We start from the raw sequence: 17,839 nt of genomic DNA on the forward strand, positions 1-17,839 counted from the left end.
CGAATGCCACAAAATTTAGATCTAGCTAACTGCATTAAAATAGGCATTGTGTGTAATATTTAAGATATAGTGTACAATTAATATAATAGTAATAATAATAACAGTTATTATTATTATAATTATAATAGCAGTTATAATTTTTGTTATTATTATTACTACTACCAATAATAATAATAATAATAACAATAACAATAATAGTAATAGTAATAACAATTATTAATAGTAGTATTATAATTGTACTCATTATATTATATATTACAGTTAAACTGAAAATGATTTGCACCCCTGGAAGATTTAAGTTTAAAGTAACCAGTAACATTACCAACAAATTTCTTCTGACAGGAAATGATATGAATGTTTTGGAGGAGTCTCACTGCGACTCCAGGTTCTGAGCAGGAAGCTACAGATTAGGGTGATGGCAAGGAGGCCAGTTATCAACCACACTTCTGGAGCTCATTTCATGGATTACTGAGAACGCTACAAATGTTTTACATGCTCCCTTTTAAATAAAGCACAACTAAAAACAATTGATGCTTATTGTGCATCCATCCATTTTACACCCTTGTCCCCAATGAGGTCAGGAGGTGCTGGTGCCTATCTCCAGCTAACGTTCCGGGCGAGAGGCGGGTCACCCTGGACAGGTCGCCAGCCTGTCGCAGGGCAACACAGAGACAGACAGGACACACACACATGTACACGCACACACACACACACACACACACCTATGGAGAATTTAGAAAGACCATTTAACCTAACAGTCATGTTTTTGGACTGTGGGAGGAAGCCGGAGTACCCAGAGAGAACCCACGCATGCACAGGGAGAACATGCAAACTCCATGCAGAAAAACCCTGGGAACCCGGGAATCGAACCCAGGACCTTCTTGCTGCATTACTTCATTATCTTTTGAGTGACATCTGCAGCATTTATTATCAGGAATAAAGTTTTAAATTTAAATTTGCTCAGGTATGAATGCATGCACGTATTTAGAATGAATTAATAATATTATGTAGTTATTTACTCTTAAATATCCGAATCATTGTCATTATGAATAAGTAATAATAATAATAATAATTTGTGAACTTTTAAAGCATTAGTGAATTTCAAATTCTGCACTTAATCCATTTGAAATAGAATGTCAGATTTGCACAAACTGAATTCAAAAGGCCAAAACAGGACATTGTTAATGCTAAAAGGTTAACAGCTCATATTTTTGAGGTGCTGCTCAACAATATTTTAAAATCTTTTTTAAAGCAAAAATGTTGTCTCGATGTTTTCATTTCAGAAATTCGGTCATGATCTCTCAAAAACGTTGCATCATATTTATTCCCATTAAAATAAGAAAACACGTGAAGCTGCAGCATGTCGGCGTCCAAAGCAGCACACACTGTTAGCCTCTGTTGCTGTCTGCTCCGGTGACGTCGACGGTTTGCATTCCTGGCTGGCGGACAGCCTGTGGAGGATTCCTGCACCGGCCTGTGCATGTTCAGCGCAACCAGACAGGATTTTTGCAATTCTGCCGGTTGCATTGACGGAGGCCCGGTCTGCTAAGCTGGGTTGCCACTGGAGTAGAACAGGAACACGACAAAAAGGCTTGAACGGCTCCTGCAGGTGTGGTGACGTACACTTAAAGTGAGCAACACACACACACACACACCCATCTTAGTTACATTTATTTACTCGTGTATAAATACACATTTGCCATGACGTAGATGTCATTCTGAAAATAAGCTAAGAAGAAAAACATTAATATTCAAATTTTTGAGACACCTCGTCAGCTTCGTTCTGCTACTTGTAAACAGCAAAACAAAATGAAGCAATGGCCTCAGTAAGTCGCAGTGTCACTTAAGCCAACTGTATCTGTAAAAGTTGCCAAAATGAAACCTTTTACTGAATTATTAAAAACATTTACTAAACCATCTTCACGTGTAGGGTTGTCTGTTTCTCTTGAGGTCAAAGGTGTAAAGTTTGTTTTGTTCATACATGTTGTCTTCTCTATGCTGCAGTTACAAGAAGAAGAAGAAAAAAAAATCTGTTTCACTTTCTCTTCTGTCAGATAGTATCTCAGAGCATTACTGTGGAAGAAAGTGGCAGGCAAGCACAGCTCAGATCAAACCAGAATCATAAACGCCATGTACACTGCAAAATTTAACGTTTTGTTTAAACTTGGTATTATAAAACAAAAAAAAAACAAAAACTGGCTTAAATTTCAAAGTCATTTAATTTGAAACACAGAACTGGTTCTGCATTATCCTTATCCAGGTGGTCATTGTGGTTTAAGCTTTTTCTTTCAGTTTAGTTTATGTAGACCAGTTTACTGGCTCAACCTGTTTCACTTTTAACTGTCTGATCAAACGTGTGACATGTTTCAATTGATTTAACTAAAAGCAATGCCGCCACTTTCAGTTTAATTATTTATTTGAACATGACTAATATGACCTGTTGACATGTTTCTTTTGTACAATATCTATTTTAAAATTTATATGAAAAATTCAGTTTTACACTGGGGTTTTGACCTTTTGACCCATACAGCCAGAGGCTATTATACTGATTTTTTATATTGCCTATCAGATGTTTAATTATCAAATGTGTGTAACATTTACCATTTTTTAGTAGTTCAGTGTAGTCTTTTTTTAGGCTGTAGAAAGCTACAGATCCCTATGTAAGTAATGCAAACCTAATGGTAATTTTTTATGTTGGTCACAGTTTAAACCTAATAACTCTGATTTGCAGAAACGAATAAGTTTGTTAATGTAAAGATGCTGAGAGAAATACTGATGATCAAATGCTGAGAATATCTCCACTTCAAAATATGTGAATTGTGCATTGTTCCTTTAATCAATCTGTTCCTTTAATCAATCTGTTCCTTTAATCAATCTTCCAGTGGGTGCAGAAATCTTTTAGCTGAGGTTTGGTATAACTCCACACCAGTTACATTATGTTGTTTTATCTCAACAATGTACTTAACGATAATACTGTATATAGGGCCTACATTTAGAAAGATTCATGAAATGTTTATTAACGGTTATGTTGCTTTTCATTAACAACGTCTTGAAAATGTGGTACAGCGTGTTCAACTTTAGCACACGGTGTAGTCAAACCCGACACATGACCCAGATCATCAGAATGAAAGGATGGTTCCAGGTTGTGTTGGAATGAGTCAGATGCAACTTTGCTGGATCAAAATTGGTGATTCATTACAGAATGTAAAATCCCTAAATTAAGAAACAGTGACACCCAAATGGTCATTGATTGATTTAGTTTTCTATCATAAACCAAAAAAATCTTGCATTTCTACAGTAGCATTTTTGTATATTATTTTCTCACCTATAATGATGCACTTGAATTTAATGTACAGGGATTTATTTTAATTTTTAATGTTTCCTTTGAAAATGCCGACTTTTCTTTCGAATGTGTCGCAAAGTATGTAAGTTAGACTCACTTGAGCAACATGGCAAACAATTCTTCAAAGTTCATGTTTGCAAAATGTTCAAGTGCTGACCCAGCTCTGAACTGCTCCGAAGCCGCCGTCTGATCTGATCTGCAGAGAGTCCAGAGATTTCAGCGCACACACACTTTAATTGGTGCATCCTGAGGCTATGCTAAAACTAGAGTGTTTCCTTCTCTTGGTTATATTTGCCCTAGTTAATTACCAGTGTCTCCTGATGTAAACTGTGTCTTTTTCCATCTGGCTATGATTCATATGTCTTTTCATAGCTCTACAGGGTGCAGCTAATTTATTCGATGACATCAGTTCAGACGCTTAACCAACTGGGTATGCCATATCTAGAAAACAAGCTCAGTCCAAGAAGTAGGGTAAAGCCATTGGAGAGACTTACATAAATACATTTCAGGAATTTTTGACCCACAAAAAGGCTAACTGTCAAGATAAACATATATAGGGAAAACATTTGCACAATGTCGCTGTGTCAGTGATACTTTTTTACAAGATGAAATAAGCGTATGCATACCCTGGGAACAAACTGACCCCCTCTCTCCATTAGAATGGGCCTCATACCCTCTACCCAGTGAAATTCTATAAGGAAATCATGAATAGGAGGGGAAAGTGAGGCCCTACTGAGACAGACTTTTCTTTACAGCGTAACTCAACTCCATGTCTTCCAATATAACACCTCCACAAGGAGAATCCCTCCAAATAATAGGTTGAGCAGGGACACCATTGCTGCAGGCTGCATCCCGGTAATTGCTGAGCACTTCCTAGTAGCAGGCAGTTGAGATGACATGAGAATGGGCGAATCTCCAAATACACACACACACACACGCACGCACACACACACACACACACACACGCACACACACACACACACACGCACACACACGCACACACACGCACACACACGCAGACACACGCACACACACACACACACACACACGCGCACGCACACACACACACACACACACACACACAACTTATAGTGTAACCGCCCCGAGACAGACGGACTGAAACACACACCCGTACGCACCTAGTTTTCATATAATAATCAATGTGTCTGAGAAAACCAACATTTTCACCCTCTAGAAGTTGTTGCTGAATCTGTTTGATGTGGTTGAATTATTTGAAGTGAGTTAAAGAACTACAACAGTAATGGGTTGCTTTGATAAGCTGGAGTCTGTAAAGTCATCTATGGGAAATAGAATTTAAAAATCCTTTCTAAATGATGCCTTACATATTTTCAATTAAGTTAAAGCCATTAAGCTCATCAAACCTGACGGAAAATAACAGAGATGAACACATAATGGTGTTGTTTATTCTGATATCGTTTCCTAACCCAGACAAATGCACACAGACTGCTGGCATATGTTGAAGCACAAGGTCGACGGGGCTGTAAAACAAGCCTGTTCTCTTTGTCCACCTACGCAGCACTTTGCACGGTGTGTCTATCAGATGGCGGCTCTTTATCAAGGTGTGGCTGACACTGGCTCCACACAAAGCTCTGCTAAACAGGAACATGGCAGGTCTGCCTCTAATAACTGTGGTTCTGCATCTAGACTCCAGCACAAGACATTTCATTACATAATGCAAACAAATTTAAAAGAATAATAATAACTGAAATAAACTGAAATCCAGGCACAGCTAAAGGCACTTTAAAACCCAACAGCACTCTAAAACTGTAAAATGTGATGGTTTTTTCCGTTTAGCCGATGTGCGAAGCAGAAAAAAAGGTATCATCCCCCTTTTTGCAGTTTTTTTTTTCTTTTCTTCATTTTAAAGCTTAAAAACAGAAGTGAAATGGTGACTCTTTAAAAGTGACACCTGATTTCCTATAATACACATGCATCAAAAATGACAAGATTGTGTTTCACAAAAGGTAATTTAAAATATGCGCCTCTACGCTGTGGACTGAGGACAAAATGAGGATGTTTGAGTTGTAAATGTTCAGATCCGTGTGTTAGAAAGAGACAGTTTGAACTTTCTCGTTCTCTCTGTCTCCTGTTTGCTCCTGCTCTGCATCCGCGATGCTTCCTTTTCAACTACTCTGGGATTTCTGGTTTCATGTTGTGATATTATTTCATGTTAATCAACTGCTCCATGTTGTAAACCACCTTGTTGTTGCCACGGTTACGCATCATAACAAAAGCGCATAGTGTAAAAGCCATTGGCAAAAAAAACAATCCAGCTGCACAGCATTCAGGCCCAGAAGGGACGGTTGTCGAAAAAAGCTTTTTGTGCCGCCAAAAACGCTGGAATGAAAGTTTCAAAAATTAAAACCTGAATGAGGGTAACAGAGCTACTGCTGCCACTCAGAGTGGCACCATTCTAGAATTCACAAAATAGTATTTACATCAATGTTTTTCTAGACTGAAGTTCATTAACTTAACAGAACTTAAAAACTGCAGCACATCCCTTTAAGATTTGCCTTGCGTCATACTCACCTTTTTTTCTAAAATGACGCTTTGGGGAAAATTATTTATTAGTTGCAGTACTAAAAAGTAGCATATTTGTGCTTGTCATCCTACAACTTGCTAATTCTTAAAAAAAAAAGTAAGTAAGTAAAAAAAAATCATACAATTTGACTTGTTTTGTCCTGAGTAAATTTAAAATCCACAAAACGTTCTCAACAACGTGGACCTAAAATTGATGCATGACTTTTTCACACTGGATGCATAATTATATGGTTTTGGGCCTTGGAGGCGCCCGCCTCCTGTCAATTATTGTGCTTTTGTGGGGAAGGGAAGGGATTATTCATAATTTCCAACGGTATTTGGACCTGGGTGTTTCCTCCTGAGTCAAATCACAGAGACAGAAGGTAATTAGTGGATTTGCCTTGCAAGCAGACAAATGCTATGTTGCTCAACTGCATACCTTGGCTCTGAATTTGTCAGTAGAGGTTGATTAACAATATCATCAACTGAGTCATCAGCACAAACTAATGTTGAACTTAATAGATGCAACTGATTCTGATGTGTTTATGAGTTATGTTTTAATTAGTTTCTTATTAATGAACATATATACATATTTACACACACATATCTATGGCATATACACATTCCAGTTTTATGAGATAATGCACACTGTGTGTTAAAGAGCAGGTTAAAATGCTATTTAACCCTCTGGATCAGCATATAATACCTGTTTTGACCGACACTCTCCTCTAAGTTTACCAAACGGTTCACAGAGAAAAGGCTTACTGGAGATAAATATTGAATGAAGCTAAGCTTAGACGGGGGGTATGCAAGGAATACATTAAACATGAGTTGTGAGTTTGTCTTCAGAGGTTGTTGTTGTTGTAATATTCATTCTACAAATGGCAACTGTTGCTAAGAGACCCATAAAGCCGGTAACTGCTCTTGTTGACATTAGCCCTCCAGGTTAGCTTCCTTTGGAGGGTAAAACTGCAGATCTCAAATATGATTTCCTGCAAAGTTTGTTGTTTCTCTTATTTTTTGTTTTGCAGTTGGTCAATAAGAGTGGAGGTGGATGCAGAAGAATCGGCTTAGAAAGGTTTCCATAAACTCTGCCTTCAAGTCGTATTAGTCATGGAGTTACAGGTATGTAAACTCAGTGCTGCTGGTCGGAATATGCCTGTTATCTCTAAGAATACTTTTGATTTAAATTTGTGAAACTTCTGCTATTTTATTCTATGTTTAAAGTTGCTTTAAATGTGAGTTAATTAAATGTAAAACCCCAGTATGTAGTAATTAATTCTATCATGACTTGTCAGTCTAATTTTATGATTTCATTTTTTTTTTTTCAAAATATGACACTTCTCTCTCTGACAACATAGATGTCAACATATAAGCAAGATTCATGGTTTTTATTGTGATTATTGGGATTCTACATAATTGTGAACCAGAAAAATAACTATAAATGTTTTAAATAAAAAAGCTTGATACAGGGTTAGTGAACATGACGTCTGGCATAGAGCTGTGCAGAAAGGACAAAATAGGACAAGGTTTAATTTTGAACATTTCAAGGCTCTCTAAAGACATAAAAAGCTTGAGACAATGTCCATTTTAAGATCCATTTATATCAGTTTAATTAATTCAAAAACACAGATTCTAATTCAATGATATGCATTCAATTGAGTTATTATGCACTCAAATCCAATTAATTGGCAAACGGAAAGTTTTCCCACCTAAGATCAGCTAATTGCATAGAGATGCTAACTGTGCAGCAGTCAGTCATACATGCATTCATGTGGCGACAGTGAAAAGGATTGACTCTGTTGAAATAGAAGTAAGAAATGTCCAGTAAAGCCTGGCAAAAAGAAAATCAGTAAGCAGACAAAGGGAGCAGCATGTCCTTCTGTGAATATATTTAAGAAGAAAGCAAGACTGATAAACTCTTAAGATTAAAAAGTATGAGATTAAAAAGTCCAGGTCAGCCTAAAAACAGAAAAACATGACAAAGTGAATCATCTCTAGTAAGAAAACATGAAGGTATTGACAGGCTCAGCTGGTGGCTTCTTCCAAGAAGGTGACACGTCTAACCACACGCCAGCCCATGAGTGACTTCTGAGAACAGCAGTAGAGAAAAATATGAAGTCAACTAATTGTCATTTAATAGTTTAAATGGAGAGAATACACCCATTTGATTCAGCTATTCCTGAGAACACGGACAAAAATCTCAGTCTAAAAACAAAACAACCAAGAAGCCTCAATCAATTTACCTCCAATGCACAACTATGCATTTCTTTGTGTTGTTTTTATTTACATGGGAACCCAATAAAATATATTGAACTGTGCGATTTTAACATTACAGAAGGTCGATTAGTGCTTATGCAAGAGCCCATAACATCTGAGTGCTGCCAAGAAATGTACAGTGAAGACACACTGGCAAAGGAAAACAAGCAGATTTTTTATGGAAAGAAGGAGGAGCCAACAACAGGACAATCTGTGTCACCTGACTGCTCGGACTCACAGGAAATGACATCAGAAGGGTTGGAGTGTGCCCTCAGGGAGGGGGCTTTGACTCGGGAGGAGGGAAGGAAACATTCACACTTCTCTGTCAAGCAGAAGAGACCATGTGGACAGACAGGTGTGTGTACGTGTGAGAGCAGAGCAAGCCGTTATACAAATAGTTTGATATTCTGTCAACACATTGAGTATTTATCTGGACGTCTTACTGGTTTATTGCCTTTATTAAGGCATTATTGACTTAAAACAAGCTCATGTATCTTTCTGAAAATTCACTTGTAAGATAGTTCGGCCTTATTTCAAGTGTAAGATATTTACACTAGAAACTAGAACAAATGTACTTGATAAGACTCTGTGTTTTTGCAGTGGATCAGCTCTGACCAGCTTAACAACTGCATTCTTCCTGGGACTCTTCCATAAAACCCAGATTTGCTCCTTCTTGTCCTTTTAACAAATCTTCCAGACCTTTGAATTTCTGCAGCTCCTCCACAGTCAACATGTGGGAAGAAAGAATGCAGCTGCTCACCACTTTTTTTCAGATTTGAATTGAAAAACTAAAAAAAAAAAAAAAATAATAATAATTAAGGTTGTTGTGATGTGATAAAATGTGAAAAACTTGCAGTCATGCTGTTACAAGGCATGATGTGTATTTGTTGAAATATGCAATATTAAAATGTTTTAAAACATCAGATGGATCCAAAGTGGAGGACAGCTTCCAAAGGTCCAAACCAAGGGGCCCGACGCCCTGCTCTAACAAAGGACATTACAAAGACATCAAGATAGAGGAGCCTCGTGGACTTGGGCCATTCTACTTCTTTGGAGGAACCAATGGGGCTGAAATGTGAGCAAGAGATGTGAAACACAGAAATATTATCCTATTTAACATGAAAGCCTCTTATAAAGTCACAAAGTCATTTGTTTTACTGCAACAGAGGAAAGGTTTTGACTCATTCTCCGCTCTTACCACTGGTTTTTTGTTTGCTTCTATGTATGTGGCTGATTTCTCACAGAGTGTGCAGCTACTGCGAGAGGAGAGGATGGAAGAGAATTTATAACAAGCAAAGGGAAGATTTCAGGCTCAAGTGGTGCGAGACCAAATCTCAAATTAACTACAGCCGCTTCAAGCAAGGTGCTGTAGAGTTAAACAATACAAGATGAACTCTCAGTTTAAACTGTACAAAACAAAACAAAAAGACAGCCGATAAACAAAAACACACACGTTACTGAAATGATAAATTCACACGTTTTGTTTCTAGGTAGACACTTGGTGTTCCAGATACCCAACAACATGATTCTCACCACTAAAATCGGCCTCCTCACCAGCCTGCGGGAATTTGAGAGAATAAGCAGCAAAATCAAATACAAAGACGGACACAGGTAAACCAAACAGCCAGTTTTCCCTTTCATCCGGGGGAACAGGCTTTTCAAAGGGTTTGGATTGTTTGACAAAGTGCTGTGTGAAAGCGAAACGCGCCAGCTGAAAATGTAATAACTGTTGCAAATTTTGGTCCCCAATCGTACTGAGTCTACCAGACTACTAGGTGTGAAAACACCCCAAGCTAAGACCCTGAACCTTTCAGGTAACAGCTGGATTTATACCGAGATTAAAATACTCACAAGTGGACTTTCTTTTTTTGTTTTGTTTTTTTCTAGCTAAGTGACTTCTGTGGGCAATGGATTGGCTGAGATTTTATTTACGGTTATCGGATTAAAGGGATCTGACCGAGTACATGACACACTTTCAGGCTTTTATATGTAAAAAAATAAAAACATGTCCCTTACAGGAGGCTGAAAATGGAGGAGTTCATTCCTACAACGTTCCGCATGGATGTGAAGGAAGAGAGGGAAGATTTCTTTTCCCGCAACGCCCCACCGGAGGGTGAAACAGGTAAAACACATCCTGTGTACATCAAACTAACGTCCCGCTGCAACGACAACTATTCACCGGTTAAACTGGATATACCCCACGTTTGCTGGCTTCATATGGCAAAGATTAATCATACATAACTGCTTGTGAGCATGACAATGAAAAGAAGTTTGTTCTGGATGGTGTTAGGACAACAGTTGCCTAGGTGAGTGTTTGATCAAGGGGTTGAAAACGTTGGAAAATAATGCACTTCACCTCCCATGAGGCACTGATAAAATCACTAGGGTAGCATGCTGCTGCCATGGAGATGAGTCAGCAGAGGGCAGGGCTGAGACACAAACAAGAAGATCCTGAACGCAGCACTGCTGCCGTTCTGAACAAAGCTATGAGAAGCAGATGAAGGTCTTTCCTAACTTATAATGATAAAAAGAAAAACACAGTTGATGTTGTGCTGGGACTTGGAGATAAAAATGACTAGATCTAGATTGATTGGTTCATCACAAACACATTGTGCTAAGTGGAGTACAGGTTAGTCAAACACAGCTATCACTGAGCAAACAGGAGAAGGTCTCAAACAGCTGGTTTAGATCTCTAGCTGAAGGATGGGTTCATAGGATAGACGAGAGAAGAATAAAACATGAAAAGAACAAAGTCAAACTAGAAATGTTAAAGATGTAAACCAGTTTACACTCTCGACACAAGTCTCAGGTTCTGTACTGTGAAATAAACAAAAAAAGGCTTGCAGGTAGTTGTGAGCTACTATTGTCCATTAAAAAGAAATTTTTCAGTGTGCATATGCTTAGCATTTGTACATTTCCAAAGTAAAGTATTGTGCAGATGTCCTAAAACCCATTACTTCAGCCTGCCTTGCTCTTTCATGTTCTGTGCTGTGTATGCCTAAGAAAACTAGGAATATGAGTAAGCAAGAGTAAATGGACACATAGAAGAAGAAGTCTATTAAGCTGTAACCTCTTGTATTTGTCATAAACGCAGCTGAAAGAATGGGAAGAAATTGGCTGCTGGAAACAGAGACCCTGAAAATCCCCTCTGAAAGTGGTTCATTATAAAGTTATAAGTAATTAAGTAAATTCAGAAACAGTTCTCAATGCTTGCAACGTAATTTCAAATCTTTGCTCTCAAAGTTATTGCATCGCATACTGACAAAAACGATAAGGAAGGAATCTTGTTGATACAATTTGGTGCATTCCTTTAGATAGAAACTTTTAAACTAATCTGAATAATGAACTAAACTTGTTGCCTTGTTTGATACGAAGCATGAATGTGATTTTCATTAACTTTTTCTGTGAAGTGCCTTGAGATGACGTGTTGTGAATTGGCGCTGTACAAGTAAGCTGAATTGAAACTTACTTATATAGTAAGTACGGTATTTAAGTAAGCATTCTCTTGTTTTTGACTGAAAATGAAAAGCAAGAGTAGAAAACATCAAATGCACATAACAGATGTTGTGACAAATTGAATGATGTTAAATTCAATTTATCGAAAATGATGTGGAAAGACAGATTCTTGTCCTTGGTATACGGTTATGCATGCGGCTTAAACATGCATGGCAAGCAATGCAGTCAAAGACATCGTCTGTCGATCTTTAGATTATCTTTGTGACGAGATTCAAATCTAGAAATGTACTAACTCACAAACAGATTTAGCTCTCACATGCAGAGTGTGTAATTTTGCCCTTAGAGTAAAAGCCAGCAATAAGTGTCACAAAACAGCAGTAAAATGTAAGAAGCATTAACAATTACAACTTCCGGAAAGGAATGTTCCACTCCTTTCCACTCCTGGTTTACCTGATTACCATTCTCATCAGATTTGTGTTTTGTGTATTTATTTTGGAGCACAAAAGTATTTTTTAAAACAGTAATAACTTTACATGTCTTGTACCTGTAAAGGCTTGACTTTGACTAATTCTTCATGTTTGACTGCAAAACTAGAGAGGTTTCATTCGGTGCCAAGCTTATATAGTTACAGGAGCAACTGAAACAGCTCCAGGACAAAATATAATAAACAATTACCTTGACATGCCTGCTCCTGCACAACAGAAGAACAAACTGTTTTAATAGCAGGTCGACGTGTAATTGATGTGGCTATGTTTGTGGTGGCAGACTTGGAGAACGCAGAGAGCAGCATGTGGATCTGTAAGCCCACGGGCCTGAACCGGGGCAAAGGAATCTTCCTCCTGAAGAACCAGCAGGAGGTGGCCGAATTCAGACTGAAGCTACAGAAGATGGAGGAGTACCAGGCTGAGCGTAAGATGCCTCTCCGCCCGATTCAGGCTCACATTGTCCAGCGGTAGGTGAACGCCCGACTGTCAAGGTGTAAAACAAATTATCCTTACAAGTAGAAGGATTGACCCTAATCCCTTTCTCTACTTCCAGCCATGGTCATACAACTAAAAACTATATTTAAATACATGTCAATATATCTAACATACTTTATTTTTAGAAAGTTACATTTCTTTTTCTTAGCAAAGTGGCTTTTAAAATAGTTTTTTTTTGTATTTTTTTTTCTCCCAGTTACATCCAGAAACCCCTTCTACTAAACGGCAGAAAGTTTGATGTGCGCTCTTACCTTCTCATTGCCTCCACTGCGCCCTACATGGTCTTCTTTCGTCATGGGTATGTCCGACTGACGTGTGACGTCTACGATCCCAGATCCAAAAACCTCTCTGCTCATCTCACCAACCAGGTAAACAAACACACACATAGTGTGTCTTTCTAACTTCACAGGGACTTTGAATTGACCTTCATTCATTTTTCATTCATTTCTTACCCTAAACGTAACCATTACCAGTACATACCTAACACCAATCCTACTCTATCATTAAACCTAACCCAACTCAATTCACACCTAAGTCTTAAACGTCTTGTTGGGTACTTCCAAAGCAAAGCATTTCAAAAAATACGAGCAGAGTTGACTTGGCTTTCTGTCTGAAATCTGGAAAATATGAAATAACTTTGAAGAACATTTTTGTCGAGTGGTTAACAGAGGTATACAGTACTGATCTCCAGTACGACTTGCTGTACAACACAGCTGAAATTGTTCATCCGGCAATAAACCTTGTTGCTTTGTTTTCCTTCTGCTTTTTACATTCAAGTTTCTGCCCAGTGTCGTAGCTGAGCTGAAACAAAAAAAGAGTCATGCATCTCCACAATACTGAGTCATTCAAAGGCTTTAAAAAGAGTTGCTGCCTACACTTTTGTGTTTTGTGTGTCTCTTCTCCCCCTGCTGTTCGTCTCCAGTACATGCAGAAGAGAAACCCTTTGTACAGCCTGCTCAAGGAGGACACTGTATGGTCTATGGAGAGCTTCAACACCTACGTCAACGAAAGGTTTCAGGTTGCCAAGGGCCTGCCCAGGGACTGGGTGCTGGGAGCCTTTGCGGTGAGGTCTGTGGTGTGCTGTAGCTCTCAGGGACCAATTACCAGCACAGAAGTGGTAGTTGGCACTGGTAGCTAATTGAGAATGTGGTTAGTTTTACATGAGCTCATTTATGTATGAAGAGTCATCAACTTATGGCTAAAAAGGAAATATTACAGGTTGTTTTTCTCCATACTGACATGCATTGTAATAAGCCGGGTTTTTTTAGCGTTAGCTTTGTTAAATAGAACTCTAAACCTTGATTGTGGCATCTTTTATGGTCTGCAAACTTAGCCACTACCTTTGTGTTTTCTTCAGAAACCTGCTGATGCATCTCAGTTATAAATCTAGATGCGAGTTTGACTTTTATTTTTTAAAGACGTCATAACCGCACCGAGTATCTGCATCATGGGTATTATGACATATTAAAATGTGCCCAAACTCACTAATGCATCAGATTATTTAAAGAGAGCACTAAAGGAACTCATCCGTCTTTGAGAGATAAAATGTTTAGTTTTGTTAGAGAGGTAGAACATGAAATCTGTACGACGTTGACACGTTGAGACAAGGATGGTACATTCCTTGAAACAAATTATTTTTTTTATAGCAGTGGCATAATATTTTACTGTAAGGAAAATATTAGAAAACGTCTGGCGTGACTAAACTAATTCTGTCATTTGATTATATATTTTTGACTATTGTCCTGCTGGATGATCCACTGTGATTACCCAGTGCTGGCAGATTTGTCAAATTTGTTGTTTGTGCGCACGAGCTTGGCCAATGAGTAGATTCTGAAACATACACTGACCCTAAGCCATGAGAAAGTACGGATTAACTTATGGATATATATTTTTTTCTGTTCATATATCAGAAGCGCATGCAACAGATCATGACCCAGTGCTTCTTTGCCGTCAAGACCAAGTTAGACTGCCGCCCTGGATTCTTTGACTTGATTGGCTGCGACTTCATGATCGACGAGGACTTCAAGGTGGATTTTTAAACTTCTGAGGCAGAGCTGGATATTAATATGCTGGTAAATTATGTCTTCATGTGACACTTCCAGGTGTGGCTTCTGGAAATGAACTGTAATCCAGCCTTACACAGAAACTGCGAGGTGCTGAAGGAGGTGATACCCCGCACTGTTGGAGAAGCACTGGGTCAGTTTAGCACATGCTGCAAACTTTGAGCACAAGTTGTTGTTTTTTTATAGTTGCGGGTATGATATGTGTTACTGCTTAATTGCTTAAGTCACTTAAGTGTGAAACCTCCCCAATGTTCTTTAAGTGTTGTTTCATGGTCCTCTACTTAGCTACAGGTTTGTGCTACGTTAACTTGAGTGTCTATTTCTATTTAAGACCCAATTCTCCCCTCTGGGAAGTGTTTGTTTCACAGCCTTCCTTTATGGCATACTAGCTGAAAGATATACATATTTGTTCAGATTAAAAGAAGTTGAAATGAATACTTTTTGGACTTTTAGAGTCCTGTTTAAAGACATTTTTGAGATTACTATCATTTAATTTTAAGGCTTGCTGTACATGGATGGAAAAACAACTTGAATTTAAGTTAGTTTACTTGACAACACATAAACAAGTTACATAGAATGTCATCAATGGATTCTGGTGTTTTTTTTAAGAATGTGACTTGAATTCAATCACAAATGAATTAAATAACTTTGACACCTACAGACTTTAGCCAACTAATCTTTTCGAGCAAAACCTTATTAGATGCTTTGTTTTTGTGGCAGAGTTGCTAGTGGGTAACATAGCAAGTTGTTTGGATTTTAATTTTGTAAACATACATTTAATCCATCTCAGCTGAAAGTTGTCTTGACAACTTTTAGGATCACCCCTTTCAACAGACGGTTATTTTTGCCTGGGTTTTGGAGCGTCTGGTTTTTCCACGAATAATAATACTGGACTTCCTAAAGCACAACTAGAAATCATACATGAAAAGAAAGCTGAGCAAATGCAGCTGAAGAAGTAATAAAGGGGCAGATCTTCAAATCCTTCTAAGACTTTGCTTTTAGAATCTGTTTTTTTAAAATAATTCTTAACATTTAGCAGAAACACTGGTAAAAGACATGTTTTGCCTCCAGGGTTTTTAAAATCACATTGTGGACGTTAATGAGTATCTCTCCTGACTAAACATGTCCCTGTACTTCAGCATTTTTTAACAATTGAGATATAACGTAACCAGTCTTGGTTTCTGATTTTATCTCTACCCACTGCTTACTCATATTATGTTTCCATAAATTAGCACTTCAAACTGCCAAACGTTTTGAGACTGACTGAAACGTTTCTGCTTCAGGTTTTGATTGTGCTATTTTAAATTGATAAGGATTGTTTTTAAGACTCACAAAATGACATACAGTTAACAAAAGTCTCACTTTCACATGTTTTGTTTTGTTTTTTTACTTCAGCCACAAAATGACTAGCCAGTATCATTTCAATGATCTTTAAATTCAGGTTCAACTTTCTTCACACAGCATATTTCAAAGCACATTCACTCATTATGCATGAGCTGGATTTCTCATTCTTGGCACTTATGTTTGCTAAAAGATCTAAACATTTCCTCTACTGCTTTTTCTGCCTAGATTTAGCTCTGGAGCTGTTCAACAAGTGTCGTCTCAGGCAGCAAATCCTTCCTTTAGTCAATCAACAGGACTTTGTACTGCTGTATTGCGGTGTCTTAGGACATGTCGACAACAAGAGGACCGATAGTAGTGAGTTCTACCAGAAAGCTAAAAACAACAGGAAGCCCAGACAGCACAAGACCAGGACAGAGATCACAAAAGGGAATGTTGCACCACAGGAGGATCCTCTGACTGAAGTCACTGAGACAGAAACGTTACCTCTTTATCAAAACGCAGGGTCAGTAGGTGGATGCCAGAAGGCTGTCAGGAGGAAGACCGCAGTACCGGGAGTCAGACAGAAGCTGAGCAAATGCAATTCTGCTGAGGGTCGTTTGAAAGCCGAAGATGATGGGAAGCAACCAAAGGCTTAGCAGAAGAGAAAGATCCCCATGTTTCTGTCATCGTTTACAATCCAGGTGACTTCAGTTCTGTCTGCAGGCCTTCTGATAAAAACTCAAACGGTTTTGGTTGACAATAAAGACTGCCTTTCTCTTCCACAACATTGTCTATTCTTATTGTCTTCCTCTGCACAGGAAGGCAGTCTATTATGTATTTTCCAGGCACGTAGTGCCATTTTATAGCAGAGTCAAGAAACTTTGTTACCTTCAGCTGTTATAAAAATGTATGTATCAAACATGACGTAAAAGAAATTTGACTTTGCAGTGTAACATTACTAAACCCAGTGGTGTCTTAGGTAAACCTGATGCAATCAGCCAAGTTGCATGAAGTTGCATGAAGTGTGTTTGAGATAGAAAACTGTAAGTACCTGGACTACTGTCTTAGATGTTGTAGAAATATGGCTGAGTCAGGTTAATTGCCCAAACAGTTAGAGAAGAGCTCACTGTTTTACACTAAAAGATAATAAAATAGATAGAAAAGGCCCTGAATGTATCAAGAGATGCAGCTGGAAATATACTTCACAAGTTTAAGAGGAAGGTGCCTCCACCACCTAGGCATTACTAAAAGAGGAAGCTGTTAATGACTGTCGTCGAGGAGGCGGTTGACCAAAGCCCCTAGCTGACCACCAAAGTCATGTAGCAAGACTTGGTGGCAGCAACCACAGAGGTTTAGTTACCAGGAAAAGACACATAATAAACACTGAAGGGTTTCCTGCCTGAACTTCAGGCAAGAAGTATACCAACACTGACAAAAAAACAAAAAGAAAAGTCCACTCCAATTTCCACACAACTTTGTAAATAAACCAAAGGGTTTTGGACGTTCTGTTCTGTGGAGCAATGGATTAAAACTGGATCTTTTCAGACCTGCAGATCAGAGGTACGGCTTGTTACACTGAAACATTGCATTGACTCAGTGATGCTCCGGGGTTGCCCTGCTTCCTCTGGTACTGGGAAACTGCATTATGTGGTTTGTAAGATGGATTCAGTCAAGTACCAGACCATCTTTAGGAAAAATGTGGGACTACCAATGAGGAAGTTCAAGTTTGGGGATCAATGGAAGCAGAAGGATCCAAAACATATCTCAAAATCAGTCAAGACTTGGTATCAGAAGAAGCCAAGGAAAATAAAGTGACCCTAATGGTCGCCTGAATTAAGAATATGAAAGAAGTGGAAAGGAGTAGGCTAAGATTC

General features: G+C 38.4%; 1 protein-coding gene across 1 annotated transcript; it reads left to right on the top strand.

Moving 5' to 3' along the window:
* Positions 1-1,171: 1,171 nt before the first annotated feature.
* ttll10 (tubulin tyrosine ligase like 10) lies at positions 1,172-16,828 on the top strand. The gene is made up of 13 exons (XM_014471300.2): positions 1,172-1,630; positions 6,916-7,009; positions 8,223-8,498; positions 9,068-9,218; positions 9,388-9,506; positions 9,634-9,754; positions 10,162-10,265; positions 12,365-12,551; positions 12,776-12,947; positions 13,502-13,642; positions 14,490-14,606; positions 14,682-14,775; positions 16,212-16,828. Exons 3-13 carry the CDS (start codon positions 8,240-8,242, stop codon positions 16,619-16,621), a joined length of 1,875 nt encoding a protein of 624 aa, XP_014326786.1. The 5' UTR covers positions 1,172-1,630; positions 6,916-7,009; positions 8,223-8,239; the 3' UTR covers positions 16,622-16,828.
* The last annotated feature ends 1,011 nt before the right edge of the window (positions 16,829-17,839 follow it).

Source organism: Xiphophorus maculatus, chromosome 1, assembly GCF_002775205.1.
Source record: "Xiphophorus maculatus strain JP 163 A chromosome 1, X_maculatus-5.0-male, whole genome shotgun sequence".
Lineage (NCBI taxonomy): Eukaryota > Metazoa > Chordata > Actinopteri > Cyprinodontiformes > Poeciliidae > Xiphophorus > Xiphophorus maculatus.